The sequence below is a fragment of the Monodelphis domestica genome, chromosome 2 (assembly GCF_027887165.1).
Source record: "Monodelphis domestica isolate mMonDom1 chromosome 2, mMonDom1.pri, whole genome shotgun sequence".
Taxonomy (NCBI): domain Eukaryota; kingdom Metazoa; phylum Chordata; class Mammalia; order Didelphimorphia; family Didelphidae; genus Monodelphis; species Monodelphis domestica.
Window position 1 is genome coordinate 318,825,046 of NC_077228.1, and position 20,857 is coordinate 318,845,902.

At 33.8% G+C, this 20,857-nt stretch overlaps 1 protein-coding gene across 4 annotated transcripts in view; it reads left to right on the plus strand.

Annotated features, from left to right (window-relative positions):
- ADGRB3 (adhesion G protein-coupled receptor B3) overlaps window positions 1-20,857 on the plus strand; it is a 954,807-nt gene that overhangs the window by 581,085 nt on the left and 352,865 nt on the right. For all 4 annotated transcript variants that reach the window (XM_001365288.4, XM_007484165.3, XM_056818441.1 and 1 more), the window contains exon 17: window positions 8,105-8,148. In XM_001365288.4, coding sequence (XP_001365325.1) covers window positions 8,105-8,148 — 44 coding nt within the window. The remainder of the gene's footprint in view (window positions 1-8,104; window positions 8,149-20,857) is intronic.

Sequence of the window (20,857 nt, forward strand, 5' to 3'; positions counted from 1 at the left end):
TAGGGATCAGGAAGACTAAGTTCAAATCTGACCTCAAACACTTCTTTAATGTATGATCCTGAGTAAGTCACTTACCCTCTGATTGTCTAACAAAAGGATCCATTGGAGAAATGGCAAACTACTCTAGTATCCTTTCCAAGAAAACCCCATGGATAGCTATCATTCACAGGATCATGAAGAATTGCACACAACTTAACAACTGAACTACAACAGGGGACTTCTAGGTGAGAAAACTCCTATCTATATTCACACTCATACCAAAGCAGATATTCTGAACCTTTTTCTTTCTGTTCAAATCTTCCCCCTCATCCCTGTCTCACATCGTTTTAACTGAGGTCCCCAAATCAGATTTCATTAAAAAAATAGAGCTCCATCTTCTTAAACCACCCCCCAGTTCGACCTCATCACTCAAATGAAATTGTCCTTTGCAAAGCTACCAATGATCTCTTAGTTGTCATCTAAGAGCCTTTTTCAGTCTTCTTACTTCATGATATCTTCATAAATTATCTTCTCCTTCTGGATAGTCTATCCCCCCAGAGGCAAGTAGATGGCACAGTGAGTAAAGTATGGAGCCTAGAAAAATAAGAGATGAGTTCAAATACAGCCTCAGACATTTTCTAGTTATATCACTGTCTCAATTTTCCTCAACTGTAAAATGAGAATAATAGTAGAACTCCATCATAGGGTAGTTCTGAAGGTTAAATGAGGTAATATTTATAAAGTGGTTACCACTGTTTCTAGCACATAGTTGGCTGTTCATAAATTCTTGTTCCTCCCTTTAGATTTTCTTGACTGCTTTCTCTTGGTTATCATCCTATATATTTGGCCTCTCTTCAATACTTTTTTTGCTGGATCTTCCTTCAAGGCAAACTCTCCAAATGTGGGTAATCCATAAGACACTATCCTGAGTCCAATTCTCTTGTCCCTCTATACCCTGTCTTTCTTGGGGATCTCATTAGCCCCAACGAGTTCAATTATGATTTCTGTGAAGTTCAATTCTAGATCTATATAGCTAAATCTAATTTATCCATTGTAAGCAACAAAACCATTATCACCAAATGTCTCTTCATAATAATAGCTGTATCAGACTAGAGAAGAGGTAGCAAATTGTCAAATTTTGGCACACTGGAAGTTCTTAACAAATGCTTTCCTATTCCATTCTATACTAGAAACCACAGAGTTTTGAAAGAATTGACATAAAAATATTGATTGAATTGAGAGGCAGCACAATAGAATGAATAGGGCACTGAAGGCAGGGAGGCCTGAATTCAAATTCCACTTCAGATAGCTATTGACTATGTAGCCATGGTCAAGCCACTTAACCACTGTCCCATAATTTCCTCATATGTAAAATGAGGAAGATGTAATCAATGACTTTTAAGGTACCTTACAGATTTTTTGAACCCTTACCTTCAGGCTTAGAATTAAATTTATTTTTCTGTTCCAAAATAGAAAGATATATAGTAAGAGCTAGACACATAGAGTAAAGTGACTTGCCCAGGAACACACAGCTAGAAAAGTCTGGCTCTCTCTCCTCTGAGCCACCTAGCTGCCCACATGCCTTACTTAATGATCCTATGACATTGAGGGTACAGAAGGAAGATGTAGCCTTTCTAAAGAGTTCTGACACTAGAAGAAGACAGAAAACATTTATGAGGACATAGAGAAGCTTAGCATCTTGCTAATAGGAAGCTGAAGGAGTTCAATTTTCTTATTTGTTCTTTGAATATTTTTTTTCTCTAGCCAAAATGACTGAATTTGGACAGACATATTCATGATGTGCTGTCATATTTGCATTTCAAATTCATGTTCTGTGTATTTACCAAATGTAATTATTATGCTACCAATTTTTTTAAACTTCATTACTCAAAAGAATTGGACATTGCGGAATTTAGCATTTTAAAAAATCTATTTGTAAGAACTTGTGTGGCTTTTCAAAGTTTTTGATAGCACAAATAATACAAGTATGAATTATTAATGTAGTTTTGAATTTGATACACAGTGATATTTATAACCATATTTAATGAGTCAGACAGCAGTTGAAAAGTTATTTTTGTGATCAATCAATAAGCAAGCATTTATTCAATGTCTTCTCTCCTTTATGCATTGTGCTAGGGATACAAAAACAAAAATGAATGTCTTTATACTCAAGAAACTTAAATTCTAAATTCCACAAAGGTAAGTATATATAAAACTGACATTAATCAATAGAACTTCCCATGGTAGAGTGGACTGAACAGGAAAGGTCTTATATGGGAAAAGCTGCTTCTTTGACAGAATAAATAAATCCCTAGAGGTAGGCATGAAGAGGGAAGGCATTCCAGATAAAGGAGACACCCAATGCAAAGACACCGAAATTGAAGCATTCTCTATGATGAATAGAAAGTCAGTTTCTTGGCTTAAAAAATACATAGAGAGATGTGTTTCTCATAACAGTGCTTTCTGAATTTAAGTTACGTATTTTCACCTTATACACAAATATCTTATTTGGGATGGTAGGAGGAGAAATTCTATGGAGTAGCCCCAGCCATGCAGCAACAAAAGAGAGTATTTAAAAAGTGTGAGGTAAAACTTCAGACTGTTTACAAAAGCAATTCTGCTGTCCTGAAGTGGACACCATCATAGTCCTTGATATAGTCTGGTGTAGTGAAGGCATACCTGAAATCTCAGCTTCCAGAAATGCTGTGGCTGAAGAATCTCAGGCTCAGAAATTTTAAGATGCAATCGGCTATACTGATCAGGTGTCAGGATAAACTCTGGTATCAATATAGTGATATTTTATAAGTTGGGTTTACCAATTGCCTAAAGATAGGCAAACAAGTTCAAGTTGTAATGGAGCAGGTCAAAGACCCTGGAACATTCAGGATTAGGATTTGAACTGCACATAGTCCCTATATTTCCAGCTCAGGTAAAATAAAATTTAAAAATAAATTAAATGCAGATTTTAAAAAAACCTATGTAATATTAGAGCAAAAAACAAAGTTGATGTTATTATCAGTTAGTGCCATGGAACAATAACGTGGAAGTGAGAGCGGGGCAGAGTTGGGGAGAAATAAGCAGAGAAGACTTCCCTTTTGTGCCCAAGAAGTCATTGAGATATTTCTTCTCTTGGATATGATCAGAAATTTAACTCAGGCTTTCGACTGTTGAGTTTAGAATACATGTGGTATATCTTTATAGTGCTTATAGATTCAGGGATATTGATTCAAGTGGGGGCTGTAGGAGATAGAGAAAAGTTAATTTCAGCTTCCAACTCAAAAATTAATAATGATACATTCACAGAGTACTTGTAACATAGAAGAGAAAATAACAAAAAGTAATGCTTTCACTTAATGTGTACTAAATGTAATAATTATAAATTACAGTCTCACCTCTATGAATCACAGATGAGACAGGTAGTATCTACAGACACCAGGGGAATGTAGAGGAAATAGAAAAACACCTTATAAGAATGAGGGTCAGTTGGCTTTGCCAATATTTCTTTTTTTTCTAATTTCTGACACATATCTAACTCCCTGCTTTGGAACATGGGATACTATATCATAAGTTGAAAGATTTCACAGAATAAAAGATTAGGAAGAAAAGATTTGAAAGAAGAAAGGACACAGAAAAGAGGCCTCTCTAGACATAGAAAACAGGTTGAAATATCCATAGGAATTCACTGGTAGATAAGTAGATAAGCCTGTTAAGTCTATGCTAACTGAAGGCAATGAGGAACAGAAACATGAAAGGGAAGAAATTGAATGTATCAGAAGTGCCTAAAGGTAACATGAAGAAGGTATAAGTTAACATGGAAGTTGGATGGATGTTACAACTTTTTTTTAAAGGTCAGAAAATAAAGTAGTGCAATTACTTAAACTGGATAAAGAAATAGGTTCAGCTATAGTATTGGGAGCATAGTCAAGAGAGTTTAGTCTCACTGAAAAGATCAATCACTCTGGATCTTTCAGAAAGTTTTCTGATACATGGTCTGTTAATCTGATTGTCAACATATTTAGTCTTTGGTCCATATTACTTTGGTTCATATTGATACATTCCAAATAGTTTTAAATTTTATCAGTTTTTGAAATAACAAATGATTTTGTATCATTTTTATTTTCTCATTTCTTACCACCATGCTTTGTTGCAGTTTTCTGCTGGACTCAGCATTTCCTGATATCGATTTCCTGTAAATTTCTCATAACAGATCTTATAGCTTGGTCCTTGTAGAGAAAGTTATCTGGAAAATATAGCTTAAATATTTTATCAGTGGTTTTTTTAGTGAAACCTCTCATCCAATTCTTTTGGAGTTTTAAAATTTCATTCAACTTTTTATTTTTGGCTTTCTATTTCCCATCATATTCTGATTAAATACATAATTGACATATTCTGTTATGAAGTATCTAATACCTTTGTTTTTATTGTATCAAATCTCCTATAAAATATTAGCCAAATATCTCAATCTTGACCATACTGACTGGAAAAGGTGCTTAAACATAGGCATAAAGAATTGATATCTTTGTGATATCTCCTAAGCTATGTTGGAATGCCTAGATGGACCTAGGCAGAATAGAATTTTAATACGTGCTAATCAACAATGTTATAGATTGTCTAAAGCCATCTTTGTAATGTATTAAAAGAGCATATCCTGAATATTTGGCTCCTTTGAAAAACATCTTATTATTTCTTCTACTTAGAAATGAATAATGAGAAGATGTGGATGAAGCTGGAAAACAGAGGATAGGAACAAAAGTAATTTTTTCTTATCACTGCCAGTAGAATTTAAATTCCTTGAAGACAGTGAATCTTTGATTTCTGTTTTTGTGTTCCCCTTTGTTTTGTAAATTGTAGGTATTTCATGTTTTTAAAACTTAATTAAAATCATTTGACTTAATTGTATTCCCTTGTGTTAGGTGAAAATTAAGTTTATTGGCACAAAGTGTTTATCAAAAGCAGTAAAAATAGATTTTAATTGTTATACTAGAACTGATTTGTATTTTGTACTGATATTGCTCATGATGACCAACAATTATCAAGTGTAATTCCATTGTTAACTCTGCAACAAAGAATGTAATAGAATTTACAGAACATCAACATATTCAATAAAATATCTGTGTATCTGAATTTCTTTATTCAATTGAAAAGAGTGGCCCTAGAAAGTATTTATCATGGACCCAACTTCCACTGCATTTATAGGCACAGAATCATCATATGTCACACCCAGGGATCCTAGTGAATCCTGATTTCCAGTCTTATAAACATACTCATAAGGAGATCACACACAATAAATCCCCTCCTGAACACAGCTCTATAGGGAATGAGCATACAAATAGGAAATGCAGTTATAGAAAGGTAAGCATCCATTGACTTCAACCCAAAACAATCACTTGGGCTTCTCACAGGAATCCTACCTGACTCGCCATCTTTCTTCTTGCATTCAATTGTCCTATATTTGTAATATTGAGAGAACTAGTTTCAAAAATAGTTTCTAATACCTCCTCTTTCCTAATTATATTGGCTGCTTATTGCTCTACAATGAATAGAAACTCCAGTATAGACTATATTGCAAATAGCTAAACCTACTCCTATCTTGTCCCCAAAACTCCACTTTACCTCCCTCATTGTGCAAGGAAGAATCACTTAATTTCTACAGTTTTCTGAGTTCCTTAGAACAAAAGCTCTAAACAAATATAGTAGAACATGCCCTGAAACAATAATTTGAGTTGTACTGTCATAAAATACTTGAGCTAAAAGGTACCACTTTATTATAATACTGTCAACGTCCGATAAAATTTAAGAGGGAAGAATTTGGCGTCTTCCTGAACATACCACTATTCTATGCTAATACAGATTTTCATTCAGAGTGTTCAGGTCGTCACTTCTCTGAAACTATCTGTGACTATGCCCAAGCACAAGTCTGTCTGTTTCTGTCTCTCCTCTGACTTTCGCTCTTTCTCTCTGTTATTTACATATCCATTTGACTTTCAGTGTCTCATGAAGTCTCCTTGATCCCAACCTGCAGAAGGCAAAAGTGATTTCTTTCCCTATCATGTCATTTGCCTCTTTAACTCTGTATTTCTAACATCCCTTTTGTCTGTTCTTATTCTTCTTGTCATATCACATTTGCCTCTGGTGATCTCTTTCCTTCGTGATACCTTTTCTTCCCTTGGTTTATGTGATACTGGGTTCTCACTGTTCTATTCCAACTTCTCTTATCTCTCATCTATTTTGTTAGCTCCTTATATCCATCCTTCTCCTTAAACATCCATGTGTACCAATACTTTGTCCCAGATCACTTTCTCTCTTTTTTTTTTTCTACAGGACCTCCCTTGGTGATTGTAGGTGCTCCTGTGATTACAGTTATTATTTCAATGTAGATAATTTCCAAAATCTATACCCCAAATTCTGTTTTCTCTTGACAGTTCCAGTTCTAAATTTCCACCTGATTGGTAGATATCTGTAGTTATATGTCCATCTGCCACCTCAAAATCAGTATCTCTGAACTACCAATCAATAAATACTTATTAACTGCCTACTCTGAGCCCTTATGCTAAATGATGAGGATATAAAAAGAAGCAAAAGACATTCTCTTCCTTCAAAGGTCTTTTAATTTAGCAAGCACATGCAAACAAATACATATATATATATATATATATATGTATATATATATATATATATATATATATTTAAAGCAAGCTATACAGGATAAACAGGAAATAATTATCAGGGAAAGGCACCAGAGTTGAGGAATTTGGGAAGGCTTTCATTTAAAAATGGAATTTTAATTGGGATTTAATGAAAGTCAGATAAATTAGTAGCCATAGTAGAGGAGAGAGAGAATTCCAGACATAGAAGAGAGCCAAAGGAAATGCCTGGAGCCAAGAGATGTAGTGTTTTATTCATGGACATCTAAATATTATCCCTCTATCCAGCCTATTCTATCTCCAATTTGTTCTTCACATATTTGTTTGAGTAATTAATTCTTAATGTACCTCTCTGAAACTATAATTCCTTTGCTTAAAAAACATCAATGGGTCACTATATCCTACCAAATAAAACATAACTACTAAACTAGCATTAAAGACCCTTAATAATCTTACCTCAGCTTACTTATTAAGTCTTATCACACCTTATTCATGTTTACCTATTCAGTGTTCCATCAAAGTTGTATTAATCCTGTCCTCTATTCTCATATTGCTCTTATTACATTTTTTTTTTACTTTGGTCACATTGCCTTCATGCTTAGAATAGATTCCTTCATTGACCCTGACCATACCTTTATGTGTTATAATTCTTCCTTTCCTTCAAGGCCCAGGGAAAATAATCACTTGCTTCTATGATTTATGTCACTTATCTAAACCTCTTCTCTACACTTATACTTTTAATCAATTTCATTTTTTATCATTAACTTGTCTGACATTTTACCAGAATTTATAATTTGCAGATCTTGTTTTCTAGTTATCTTAATTTTAAAAATTATTTTAAGTCTCCAGGAGAGATTTTTAAAAATGTATATTTGTTAGTGTAGGCAATTCCTTTTTTTAAGCCTTACTTTCTCTCTTAGTATAGCTGTCAAGGCAGAAGAGCTGAAAGAGATAGGCAATTGGGATTAAGTGACTTGCCCAGTGTCACTCAACTAGGATATATCTGAAGTCAAATTTGAACCCACAACCTTATATATTCATATTCAGGACTGACTATCTATCCACTGGGCCATGTAGGCATCTCTAGGCAATTTCTTTAAAGGAAACCCCTTCCATAGATACAGTTCAGCAATCTAAATTATAAGAATGTTTCCTTGGACATTAAGAAGCTAAATAACTTTCCCATTGTAGAGGCAAGACTCAAATCCACATTTTCCTAATTCAGAGGCCAGTCCTCTATTCCACTGCTTCTCCTAATAATAGATTTTTTTAAGTGTTGTAAGCAGTTAATCTATCATTGTGTTTGAAATAATGTAAACATATTTAGTTTAACTTAAAAATGCAAAATTATTTCCACAGAGTAAAAATGTTTCAAGTGTTGTACTACATGACCATATCAAATTTTGATTGCTTTTTCTGTGATGTCTTATTATTAAAATTTTATTTATTCAAGTGATATATTTTTTTCTTCACTATTTTAGGGTACTCTAAATCCTTATTGTGTTCTGTGGGATGACTCAAAAACGTAAGTAACAAATGTTTTCTTACCTTATTTTGAATTAAATATATTCCAAAGCACACTAAATTATTTGAGCAGCCTGCTAGTCAACAGGAGTGTTTTCAAACCAGTGGGATGTGTGTTACACCAGAAGAGAAAATATTCCCTTTGTTAAATCTGTAGGCAGCATGTATGATGAATATGTTTGTATTGGATGTAACCAGGATATATCTATCCCAGGATAGAACTGTCTTACCAAGTGTATAAGTGATATTCCTATACAGATTTCAAGGGAATATATTTTTTCAGTATTTAGTTTAGAAACAGAGGGGTTTTCCTGTTGTCTCAATATGCTAAATTAGTAACTCAGGCATTTTTTTTCACATTAAAATGTCAGTATGATTGGTTAGCCAAAATATAGACCTCATTATTCAAATCAATGCTGTATTTATTTGACTAGTATTTTATTTAATTTAACCAATTGGGTAGCATTTCTCATAGTTATTTTTTTTACATTTGGGTGGATAAAAAATAACTTGGTGTAAATAATAACATTCAATTGTGTTTTTATTTGAACCTATTATGAGAATTAAATATGGTCAGTTATCCATTACTTTATTGATAAAGTAAGATCTAAAATTTCACATAAAATAGATTTCTCACAAGTTCCCTTATTTATGTTTGTTGTTTATTTATTTGCTTATTTATTTAAGCAAACTATTACCCTGCAAATACTATTATGTCAATTTACTTTACAAATATGAGCTAAATTCAATATTTCTTTTGTTTGCATAGAGAGGTTGTCATTGTGTAGAATGGCAGTATTTCATCCCTACACAATCCTTTGTATTTTTTCTTCTTGTGGAGAACTGAATGTGGGGGAGAAAATGGGGGAGAACTGAATCATTCTCTGGCTTTTTCTATATCTTCCCTAGGGAGTGAGTGAAAATAGAGTCTTTTATTTTCTCTGGTCACTGACTATCTACACCCTTTCTCTCCTGGAAATTTAATCAGTCACAGTGTTAAAGTAGCTTGCTTTTTAGCTGAGGGGTAATATAATGACCATCAGGTTCCGTTGGAGCTATTATTTATGTTATATGTATTTTCATCTTCCTGATGTGCTCTCCAGATTCAGAAATCTGCCAAAATCAAAGTACTTCCCCATATCATAGTGCCTAGTTCCTTATTCCCCTCTCCTCTTCTGACTGTCCTTTTAATATATCCATCATATTAAGAGCATATTTCTCTAAGAGGCTCCTGACAAGACTGAATAAAGCAAAATTCAAGAACAATATCCTATGGGAAGATAATTGAAATTCATGTAAAAATAAATTACTCAGTTATAGACTGTAATCCCTAATTTCTCAGGGCTTCTTTCCCTGTATGTATTTTCTGAGACCTGCTAGATCATGATTCTCCTTAGGTTATACCTGTGCAGCACTTTAATATATTCTAGAAAAGAATGATTCCCAGAAAGACTGATGCCCCAATAAAAGGAAACAGAGAACTCAAAGCAATGAACTAAATCATCAGAGTCCCTCCTCAGGCAAAGTACCTGGAAAGAACAGTTCCACAATCTCAGTAAATAAATCCAAAACTGCAGAGCCCTGAAACATACTCACATGTCTACCCCCAAGACATCAAAGAAGGGAGAAAAAAGATTAGTTTGCATTAAAACTTTTTATAATAGAAGCTCTTTAATGGGGGCAAGTAATTGGAAACTGAAGGTATGATTATAATTTAGAGAATGACTGAAAAAGTTTGGATATATGTATGTGATGGAATGCTATTGTGCCATAAAAAATGAAGAAGATAATTTCAGAGGATAATTTCTGGGAAGCCTTTTATGAACTGAAGAAGAATAAACTGTGCAGAACCAAAAGAACAATTTATACCTTGAAGGTAATATTGTAAAGACTAAAACTTTTAAAGGATCTCTGATCAACACCTTTCTATTGTTCAGGCATTTCCAGTCATATCTGAGCATATTGAGGAGGGCTACATTGATAAAAAGCATTAATAAGACTTCCTATCTGTTTCTTTTAGATAATCTAGTCCCTATCTGCACACTAGCCCAGCTAAATAATACTAATATTGTAATAGGTTGGTCCAGAAGATGGTTGTTTTTTTTTGTTTGTTTGTTTTGTTTTTTTTTGTTCTTTTTTTTTTTGTAGTACTCAAGTGTTAATGAACGCTAGTTGTATTACATTCATGGACAATAGTATGATTTTATTCATTTACTAAACAAAAATTTTTAGCTATCAACTATGTGTACATTCCTAAACTAGGTGCTGATGGACATGAATAATTTATATTTTTCAGTTTGGCTATTAACATGCGAAATATACATATTTTGGAGGATTTATTTTTGTTTCTCTTGCATCCAATAAAGTACCCATCCCATGTTAGGTACATAATATTCATTTATATTAATTGAATTGAAAAGGAAAAATTTAAAAATGTTTGCTTATTTATTTGTTTTATTCATTTTCTTCATCCTTTTTCTATATTATATATTTGTTGTCTTCTTGTTGCCCAGTTTTTTTCAGTTGCATCTGACTCTTCATGACTTTATTTGGGGTTTTTCTTGACAAGTATACTGGAGTGGTTTGCCATTTCCTTCTCCAGCTTATTTTATAGATGGGGAACTGAGGCAAACAAAGTTAAGTGACTTACCCAGATCACACAGCTAGTGAACTTTGATGCTGGACTTAAACTCATGACTTCCTGACTCCCTGCCCCAAATATGAAATATATCTGAAATGTAGGAAAAAGCAATGTTTTTTTCCCAGGCACTATGGGAAGTTCTTAGAATGAAGAACATTTTGAACATGGCAATAAAATATGTGACTCTTAGTTTCTGCTGTTCTTACTACTGCAAAATTGAGAAGATAGGCCTTTTCCAGTGGTGGTAGAGGTGAGGGATTATGTATACTGTGAGATGTCAGACTGTCTTTGTGGTAAAATTCATCTTTAACAGCATCCACCTTGTCTTAATACGTTGAAATGGACTACCCTGAACACATCTTTTAATGAACTCTCTCAGCCTTTGTCTCCTCATTTTAACAAAATGAACTCATCAATAGCCCATACCTCACAGAGTTATTAAAATATTAATTAATATAGCATATATAAGATGCTTTATAATCCTTAAAACATGAGATTATTATTAAAATAGCAATAAAATTAATAATGATGATGATGATGATGATGATTTTGGAGTACAAAACTACCTGTATGATCTTAGGCAGTCACTTAAACTCCAGGAAGCAGGATTAATTCATTTATAAAACAAATAAATTGGGCCAGACAGCTCCTGAGGTATCATCCAGAACCATATCTAGGCCTATGTATAATCACTGATGAACACTGAAGTCCTTATGACTCTAAATCCTATAATCCTTTATTCCAATTCTCAAGTTCCACATCACCAAAGGTGCTCCAAACATTGACCTTTGTGAGGGTCTCTTTTGAAACCTCACGGACTTCTTGAACTGGAGCTACCTGTGAAATCTCATCTTTAGAGTAAGGCTCTGCTTTGCTCTCCTTTGTGACTCATGACCATTTAAACCACACTCGCCTTCAGGTCTTACTGCAGTTTGGGCAGGCTTGGGGGCTACTTTTCTGCCTTGTTTTTGATTCTCATTTTTTCTGAGGAGAGTCCACATGGGAGTCAAATGAAGAAAAGATTGGAATGGAAAGAGATTTTTCAGTTGCTCAAGGATGACAAAGTTCATTAAGTCCAGCACGATCTGAACTCATCTTTCTCACTCCCCATGCAGTGCCTGATCCATTACACTGAACATTCTATAAGCATCTCAAACGCTATACCAGAACTAATTCTATTCCCCTGTCCAAAAGGTTATAAAAAACATACTCTTCTTCCATATTTTCCATTTCTGCCCAAAACACCATCATTCTTCCAGTAATCAATGCAACCTGTCTTCCACTTCTTATTTTTACTCACCCCATATATCTAAGAAGTTTCCAAATAATATTTTGGCCACATCTCTTTTTTAAATTTTATTAAATTTATTAATTTAGAATATTCTTCCTTGGTTTCAAGATTCATGTTCTTTCCCTCCCCTACACCCCTACACCTAATCCCCTCCCATAGCTGATGCGCAATTCCACTGGGTGGCTACATCTCTTGCAAACATCTCTTCTCCATTCACAGAACCAACATTAAAATTCAGGTTATCATCACCTCTTGGGGAATATTTCAACATCTGTCGATGTTGTCTTTCTGCTCCAAATGTCTTCTCAACAGAATCCATTGTCCACATTGCTGCTAAAGTGATTTTCCTAATGGGCATGTCTGATCATATTGAATGTTCTCATAAAACAAACTCCAGTGATTATTATCTCTAATATCTTTATAATTTGGCCCTTTCCTACCTTTTCTATTTTCTTTTACTTTACTCCACTCTTAGCAATTTGCTACTGAGCCAATACTGGCTAACTTGTTTTCCATAAATATGACTTTCCATGTCTTGTCTCTATACTTTTCCTTTGTAGACCTTCATTACCTCTGTCTCTTAGGATGCTTGGTTTCTTTCAGCACTGAGCTAAAACACTACCTTTTTCATAAAAACTTTTCCTGAGTCCACTCCCAAACCCAGTTGTCCATGTATGTCCACCCAAAACTACCTTGCATTATTACTACATACTTTATATTTTCACATGCATATACACATGTTGTTTCTTTCATTGAAAAAAAAGTTCTTTGAAGGAAAGAACTGTTAAGTATTTGTCACTTAACCTACTATATAACTTGTTCATTAATTGACTGATATAAACAGGCTGAAGGTCATCAATTCCAGTGATTTAAGGAAAAGTGGTAGAAAAGATATTAAGGAGGTATATAAGTGTGAAAAGATATGGGTAGGTCACATGAGACATAGAAGCAACAGAGAGATGGTTCAAGTCTCAGGGGTAGTAATATAAGACTCAGACTCACCCAGAAAAGGAAAGACTTCTTCTCTGTCACTTGTTCTTAAAATATTTAAATAATGAGGACATAGAGATTTGTTTTTTAAAAGCCTTTGATGTGCGATTTATGTTGTTATTTGTATTTGACAGAATAAAAGAGTCACAAGACAAAATGATGCAATTATTACAAGCCAAGTACATTCTATTGTTGTTGGTAGAACTTTTTCAATTCTGTAGTAAAACTCAGAAAGTACAGCCTTCTAAATTGACTTGAGTATGTGATTAAACCTTCAGGTTAAAAATCTAGGATTTTATCAAATATTAAAGATGAAATTGCTGTGAAACGGAATGATTAAATCTTAAAATATCAAAACAATTGTGTGGCAAAAATTACATAAATTGACTTTACTAAATTTTTCCCCATTTCTAGAATTTTTAGTGTTATAAAATATTAAATATTATTAAATATTAAATATTTAACTATTTAAACTTTTTGCAATATTATCTCACACATACGCTTAAACAGTATAATGTTGGAAGAATCAAAATTCCAAAGAGCAATGGGAAAACAAAAGTTGGGTGCATGTATCTATTGAAGATCTGTATATTGATAGATTAATTCAATATGTAGCATGTTACCAATGATATAAATGTATGAATAAGAAATGGTATAGGGACATTATCAAAGATATTTATGGCCAGGATGGCAGTGATCTAGTTGTATAACTAGAGAGATAAGAAATGGACAACTAACATATTGCATTCACATCCAGAAAATATTAAGAAAGATTATAGTACATTGAGTGTATCTTCTGTAAAAGAATCGTGGAAAGTTATAGGTAAGAATTATAAATAGTAATTATGTATAATAAGAAAGAAAGTATTGTACACTCTGTTAACAAATGGAAGGAAGAAAATTAATGCTGAGATTATGGATCCATTGAAATACTGAGAAGGTAACCTATAAATCCTACTTTCTGTTTGCAATTAGAAGAATGCTGAGTTTTGTAATGTTTAGTGGCAACACAAAGGATCAAATCATGTGCCATTTTGTCTCCACATTTGCCTCCAGGATGGCAGGATGCCACCCATTTACATCCACAGCAACCATTTCCTTAGATGATTTTTCAGATGCTCATGAAACACTAAATCATGCTTTCTGAACCTTACATCTCAATTCACATAGTCAAAAATGCCATGATCATCCTTTCAACTTTTCAAAGCTCTTTCCCCTTGCAAATAAATTCCAAAGTTTGGTAGTTTCTCAGACTCTAAAAGCCCATGAAAAAGCCTGCCTTTTTCTTTTTCTTTTTTACATGTCAATACAATTTTTAATAAGCAATTCCTGACATTTTGGAATCTATGATCTCTCCCTCCCTTTCACTCCTTCCCCCTGCCCAAGAAGGCAGGTTAATATAAGTTGTACATATGTTATCATATTATATATTTTTCAAGATTAATCATGTTATGAAATGAGACACAATGCTTTTACTACAGAAAAATTCATGGAGGAAATAAAGTAAAGAATAGTATATAATAATCTGAATTCAGACTCTGTCATTTCCTACTATAGCAGTACAAAAACTTTTTTCATTTAACTCCTTGAAGTTGTCTTGGCTCCTTGTCTTATTGAAAATAGTTAAATCATTCACTGTTGATCATTATATGCTTATTTTTGTGTACTAAATTCACCTGGTTCTGCTCACTTCACTTTGCATCTCTTCACATATGTCTTTCCAGGTTTTTCTGTGATTGTCTTGCTTGTCATTTCATATGGCATAATAGTATTCCAGTAAAATAATATACCATAACTTATTCAGCCATTCTCCAACTGATGGCCATCCCTTCAGTTTCCTGGTCTTTGACATCACAAAAAAGCTGCTATAAATATTTTTGCATAAATATATCCTTTCCCCCTGTCTTTAATTCCTTTGCAATACAGATCTAATAATAGTATTACTAAGTAAAAGAATATGCAGTTTTTGCCCCTCTCTTCTGGCCATGCTCTAGCTCTCTGGCCCATCTCTCCTACCTAGTTGCTCATACTTTTTGGCATCTTTTCAGACTTGGGAAGGAATCCACTGGCTAGATTTCCTTGAGTGTCTGATTACTAAATTAAAAATGAATGGCCTCCAGAGAATTTCAATCATTATAATGTGTATACACACATATAAATATATGTGTAAAAGTATGTTTATATAAATTGTGTGCCAATGTAAAGAAGAAAAAAATGTTAAAGTGAACCCTAAGTACTACTTTTTCTTGGTTTCTTGCCTAAATATTTGATTTTTCCCAATCTAGTTTGATGGATCAACATTTTGAGGATGGCCTTGACTATGGATATCCCCCAAATCTTTGTTTTGGGTCCCTTTCTCTCTCTCTACTCTCTCAGTGACCCCATAATCTTCCGTGGGTTAGATAATCATCTCTCTGCAGATAGATCCTAAATCTCTAAAGTTAGCCTTACTTTCTCCTGAGATCCAATCACCAATTGCTTATTGAACATTTCAAACTGAGGTGTCCCATAAACATTTTAAACTCAATATGTCCCAAACAAAAGTCATCTTTTCAATGGAACTCTATCCTGTAACTAAATTCTCTATTTTAGTTGAAAGCACCCATCATCTGTCTGTCATGCAGGTTTGCAGATAAGCACTAATTCCTCATCTCTTTTACACTAAAGGATTTTCACAGTTTTATAGCTCTTTGGGCAGGATTCCAAATTACTCTCCAGAATCGTTGTATAAATTCACAGCTCTACCAACAGTGTATTAACTTCCAATTTTTCCACATCCCCCCAACATTGATCATTTTCCACTTTTTGTTATTTTAACCAGTCTGATAAGTATATGATGGTACATAAGTTATTTTAATTCGCATTTTTTTCTTCTTATAGTGATTTGGAATATTTTTTCACATAACTAAAGATTGTTTTAATTTCTTCATCTGAGAAATGCCAGTTGATATATTTATATATACATATTTATTTAACAATAAAATAAATAATAACATATAAATAAAAATTAAATAAAATAAATTTATAAATGTGACACAGTTCTCTATATATCTGAGAAATGGAAAAATCTGCCTTCTTTCTGCAGAAGTGAAATGATCCTGCAATAGAGAATAATAGTAGCCTACAAGAGACTATTTTTTGTTATCTTAGATTGATTGTTAATGTAATATTTTCTCTTTGTAGAGAAATATTTGCCAATTAAATAGGAGTATAAATAGTAATATATTGTTATCTCCAGAAAAAAAGGAAAAAATCTATTCAAACCTTAGACATTAGAAAATAATTTCTGTTGTTTCTCCTTGTCTACCATGTAGTGAAAGTTAAATTTAAATGGTTTGGGAAAAGAAAAGAAAAAAAGAGAAATAGAAAAGAAAGAAATAGAGGAAAGAAAGAAAGAAAAAGAGAGAGAGAAAAGAGAGAAAGAAAGAAAGAAAGAGAGAGAGAGAGAGAGAGAGAGAGAGAGAGAGAGAGAGAGAGAAAGGAAGGAAGGAAGAGAGAGAGAGAAAGAAAGAGAGAGAGAGAGAGAGAAAGAAAGAAAGAAAGAAAGAAAGAAAGAAAGAAAGAAAGAAAGAAAGAAAGAAAGAAAGAAAGAAAGAAAGAAAGAAAGAAAAAAAGAAAGAAAGAGAGAAAGAGAGAGAGAGAGAAAGGAAGAAAGAAAGAAAGGAAGAAAGAAAGAGAGAGAGAGAGAAAGAAAGAAAGAGAAAGAGAGAGAGAAAGAGAAAGAGAGAGAGAAAAGAGAGAAAGAAACAAAGAAAGAAAGAAACAAAGGAAGAAAGAAAGAAACAGAGAAAGAAACAAAGAAAGAAACAAAGAAAGGAAGGAAGGAAGGAAGGAAGGAAGGAAGGAAGGAAGGAAGGAAGGAAGGAAGGAAGGAAGGAAGGAAGGGAGGGAGGGAGTGAGGGAGGGAGGGAGGGAGGAAGGAAGGAAGGAAGGAAGGAAGGAAGGAAGGAAGGAAGGAAGGAAGGAAGGAAGGAAGGAAGGAAGGAAGGAAGGAAGGAAGGAAGGAAGAAATAGAGAGACAGAAAGAAATTAATAGATAGAAAAAGAGAGAGAGGGAGAGAGAGGGAGGGAGAAAATCCCTTTAATATTTTAAGGATTCATCTTGCCTATTATGCTGAGCAGATAATGACCAAGATTTAGCCTTATACATATTATAGATACTCTCAGAGGAAAGGATGATAATGAATGGTAATGCTGTTCACCAAGTTATGGCACTAGAGGTTGTATCCAGAGTTAGTTAATATCGGAAACTACTATCAATATTTATAAAGAAGCAATAAGTGAGATATGTTCAATTTAATCACCAGATGGTGCTACTAGCCACTTACTGAGGAGTCCCATGTTGAATGTAGTGGTTTACTAAAATCATATATGGATTGTGGACATGGATTTGCTTTAGAGAGAAAGTGAATGGCCAGTGGGAAAGTTTTTCTAGACACTGCGTGCAAGACTGTGTGCAGAAGGTCTGAGACTTTTTTAACCTCTCAGACCTGCCTCTAAATGGGACCTGGGGAAGAATCTGGCCATCTAGAAATGTTTGAGTTTGTGGTTCTACCAATTAGAACTTGTCTCTGAGTTCCTTTCAATGGTTAGTGCCATCTTTTTTTTTTCCTAAAGAGTATTCACTCTCAGTGAGCACTGGTCAAACGATGTTGGCTTTATGAGATAGAACTAGATTCTGTTTCATGCTGTTTTAACTCTCAACGTGGCTTGCATAAGTAAATATGTAATACTTAACAGTGACATGACAATGGAAAAAAAGAAAAAAAAAGATGATGAAGACTGATAAGAATTTGAATTTGGGGGCAGCTGGGTTGCTCAGTGGATTGAGAGCCAGGCCTAGAGACGGGAGGTCCTAGGTTCAAATTTGACCTCAGACACTTCCCAGCTGTGTGACCCTGGGCAAGTCACTTGACCATCATTGCCTAGCCCTTACCACTCTTCTGCCTTGGAGCCAATACACAGTATTGACTCCAAGATGGAAGGTAAGGGTTTAAAAAAAAAAATTGCAAACATATAGTTTGACAGTGTCAGTTAGATGCTGTCAGCACTGTAATGTGCCTTGTTATTTTTATGTTTTCTCCCATGTTAGAATGAGAGTTCTAGAAAAGAAGTGACAGTGTTTTTGTCTTTCTTTTTATCTCTAGTACTTACCATAGTAATTGATACATAGTAAATGCTTAAAAATTGTTTGTTGACTGATTGTTGGATCTCACATTTTTGTATGTTCTTCTTCCTAGTTTTCTGAAAGATCAGGGCTTTTGAAGGCTCCTATATCCTAGAATTCCTCTTCCATAATGATCTGAGAGTGGCAATTGTCTAGAACAAGTGGGATTCTTACCAAGACAAGAATTAGATGACATATGACTTCTGAGGTCCCTTCTAATTCTGACCATATAGTGTATATGCTATTCTAAGAACAAAATGAGCAATATATAAAAGCATAGTGCACATAACTAAAAGGAAGACTGGATTTTATTAAATGTCAAAATATAAGAAGTCTACAATTTTAGAACAATAGAGATTAAACCAACGGGACTTTTCTTTTTCATTGAGGGACTAAACTGAAGTAAAAGATGCCAATCATCTTTAGTCATGATGACTATATAGTCTATATAGATGGCATCTATAGTCACACTCTTTAAATAAACTGGAATTTAGACATTTTTTTAAAAAGCTCTATTTAGATGTTTTTTGAGACAAGATATAATAATAAATGGTTTCTGATATCCTAAGTTATTTAAATCATGAAAGGGCCAATTTTTGTATTGATACTGATATGGAATGTTGAATGTATTTTCCTATGGTATTACTGTATTATTAGTTTTATGTAAGCTTTATTTTGTACGAAAGCCTTCTTACAAAGTGGGAATAGTCTATAAACATTTATAATATAAAAATAAAACATTTTTAAAAGGAATAGCAAGGAGTCTGATAGTATGCAAAGGGGACATGTGGGAAGGGGACAAGCTATGAAGGACTTTAAAAGCTCCAAAATTTCTTTTTAATCTGGGAAGTAATAGGGAGCTACTAGAGTTTAATGAAGAGAAAGATTGACAATATGATCTACACTTTAGAAAAATCACTTTGATGGCTAATAACCAGGGTGGATATTTTTCCCAATGATGTCCTTCTGTCATATCTATCATTTTGACATCCTAAAAACACCAGTGGCATAAAGTACAATAACATAAAGGCAAAAATTGAAACTGGAGACAGTTGGGGAGTGTTAAGAAAATCTTCAGTAATTTACTTGACCATCCTTTTCCTTTTATTTATCCCCATGAATCAGAGACTCCATAACATTCTTACAGATTCCTCATTCCCCATTTTCCTTCTCTTTCCTTCCCCTCTCTCCCCCTATGAATTCTTTGAGGCCAATTTTCAAAGTACTTACTTAAACTAAGTGCATTAGATCAATAACAACAGAGCTGGGAGTTCCTCCAACACTTCTCTATCCAATCAAATCTGGCTTGAGGGTCCTGAGATGATCTCAGGAGAGCCTTTGATGAGATTCTCAAAATTAGATTGGCTAAAACATTAATGTATATATTTATGGCAACAGCCATGAACTAGCAAGTAACATTCAGGCACTGGAAAATTCCATTCATTTTTTAATTTCTGTGGTGCTATTTTTGTACATGTCTAGGCTTAAAATTGATGAGAATATATGCCACATGATTTTCTTAGGATTTTCCATTGAGTTTAGGGCTGGGTTTTGTTATGCCTATTGTTATTTTTAAAGGACAAGCTAAATTTCACCATAATTTTCTTTTATCCTATAAACCACCAATTGGACCTTTCTTCAAGTTCCGTTTGCTATTTCCTTTTCTTATTTTAAGCCTTTGCACTGCCCAATGAATAACACAATAGATAACTATTTTACTACTTTGTTGTTTACAGTCTAATGATATTTAAAGATAATTAACATATCCCTATCTTAGTCACTGATTAGCCAAGGGATACACTATTTATTAATGAAATCACTTCCCCAAACTCTTTGTTAATGTTGCTTTTCTCTGAATAGCTGTGCTAAAGTTTGAATAAATTTGATAGCTTTGGGATAAATGTTAAGATCATTTTGGAATTAGGTAGTAGGCACAAAAGAATGGATAATCTACCCTGGGATGCTGAGGAAAGGGTGGCATAAGTGGGAAAAGCTTCCAGTAGCCCTAAATTTGAGGCTTCTAAAATGTGAAAGCTTACTGATTTCCTATTAACATAGCATGGATCCCTAGGGTACTTGTTTATTGAGTATGATAGAAGGAAGGATTTATTACTAATATATTTCTCAAGTATGGAGGAAAAGATTTTCAGATGTTGTCATATGAATGAAAATTCAATTTGAAATAGCAAAATACTAGTATAAACCATGTAAGCTATGGGGAGACTCTATGAGCTCAAATTGTTAGTGAGAATTTCCAGGATAGATGTCAGAATCTTGTCCTTACTTGGAAATAAGAAGTGTTTTCAGAGTAAATTACCAGTAAGTTATTGACAAGGTATCAGGAAAAAAGACACTCGATTGAGACTCTCAGAAAAAGAAAGGGAGAAAATGTAAGGCATTAAGCAACGATTAGGTGGCATAGTGAATAAAGAATTGGAATTAAAATCAAGAAAAAAATTAAGTTCAAATCATGCCTCAGATACTTAGTAGTACCCAATAAATTGGGTAATTTATTTCTTTCTGCCTTGGTCTCCTCAAATGGGGATAATAACGGCACCTACTTCCCAGGATTATAGCAAAGATCAATAAAATTAGATAGCATGATTTAAGTGCTTTGCAAA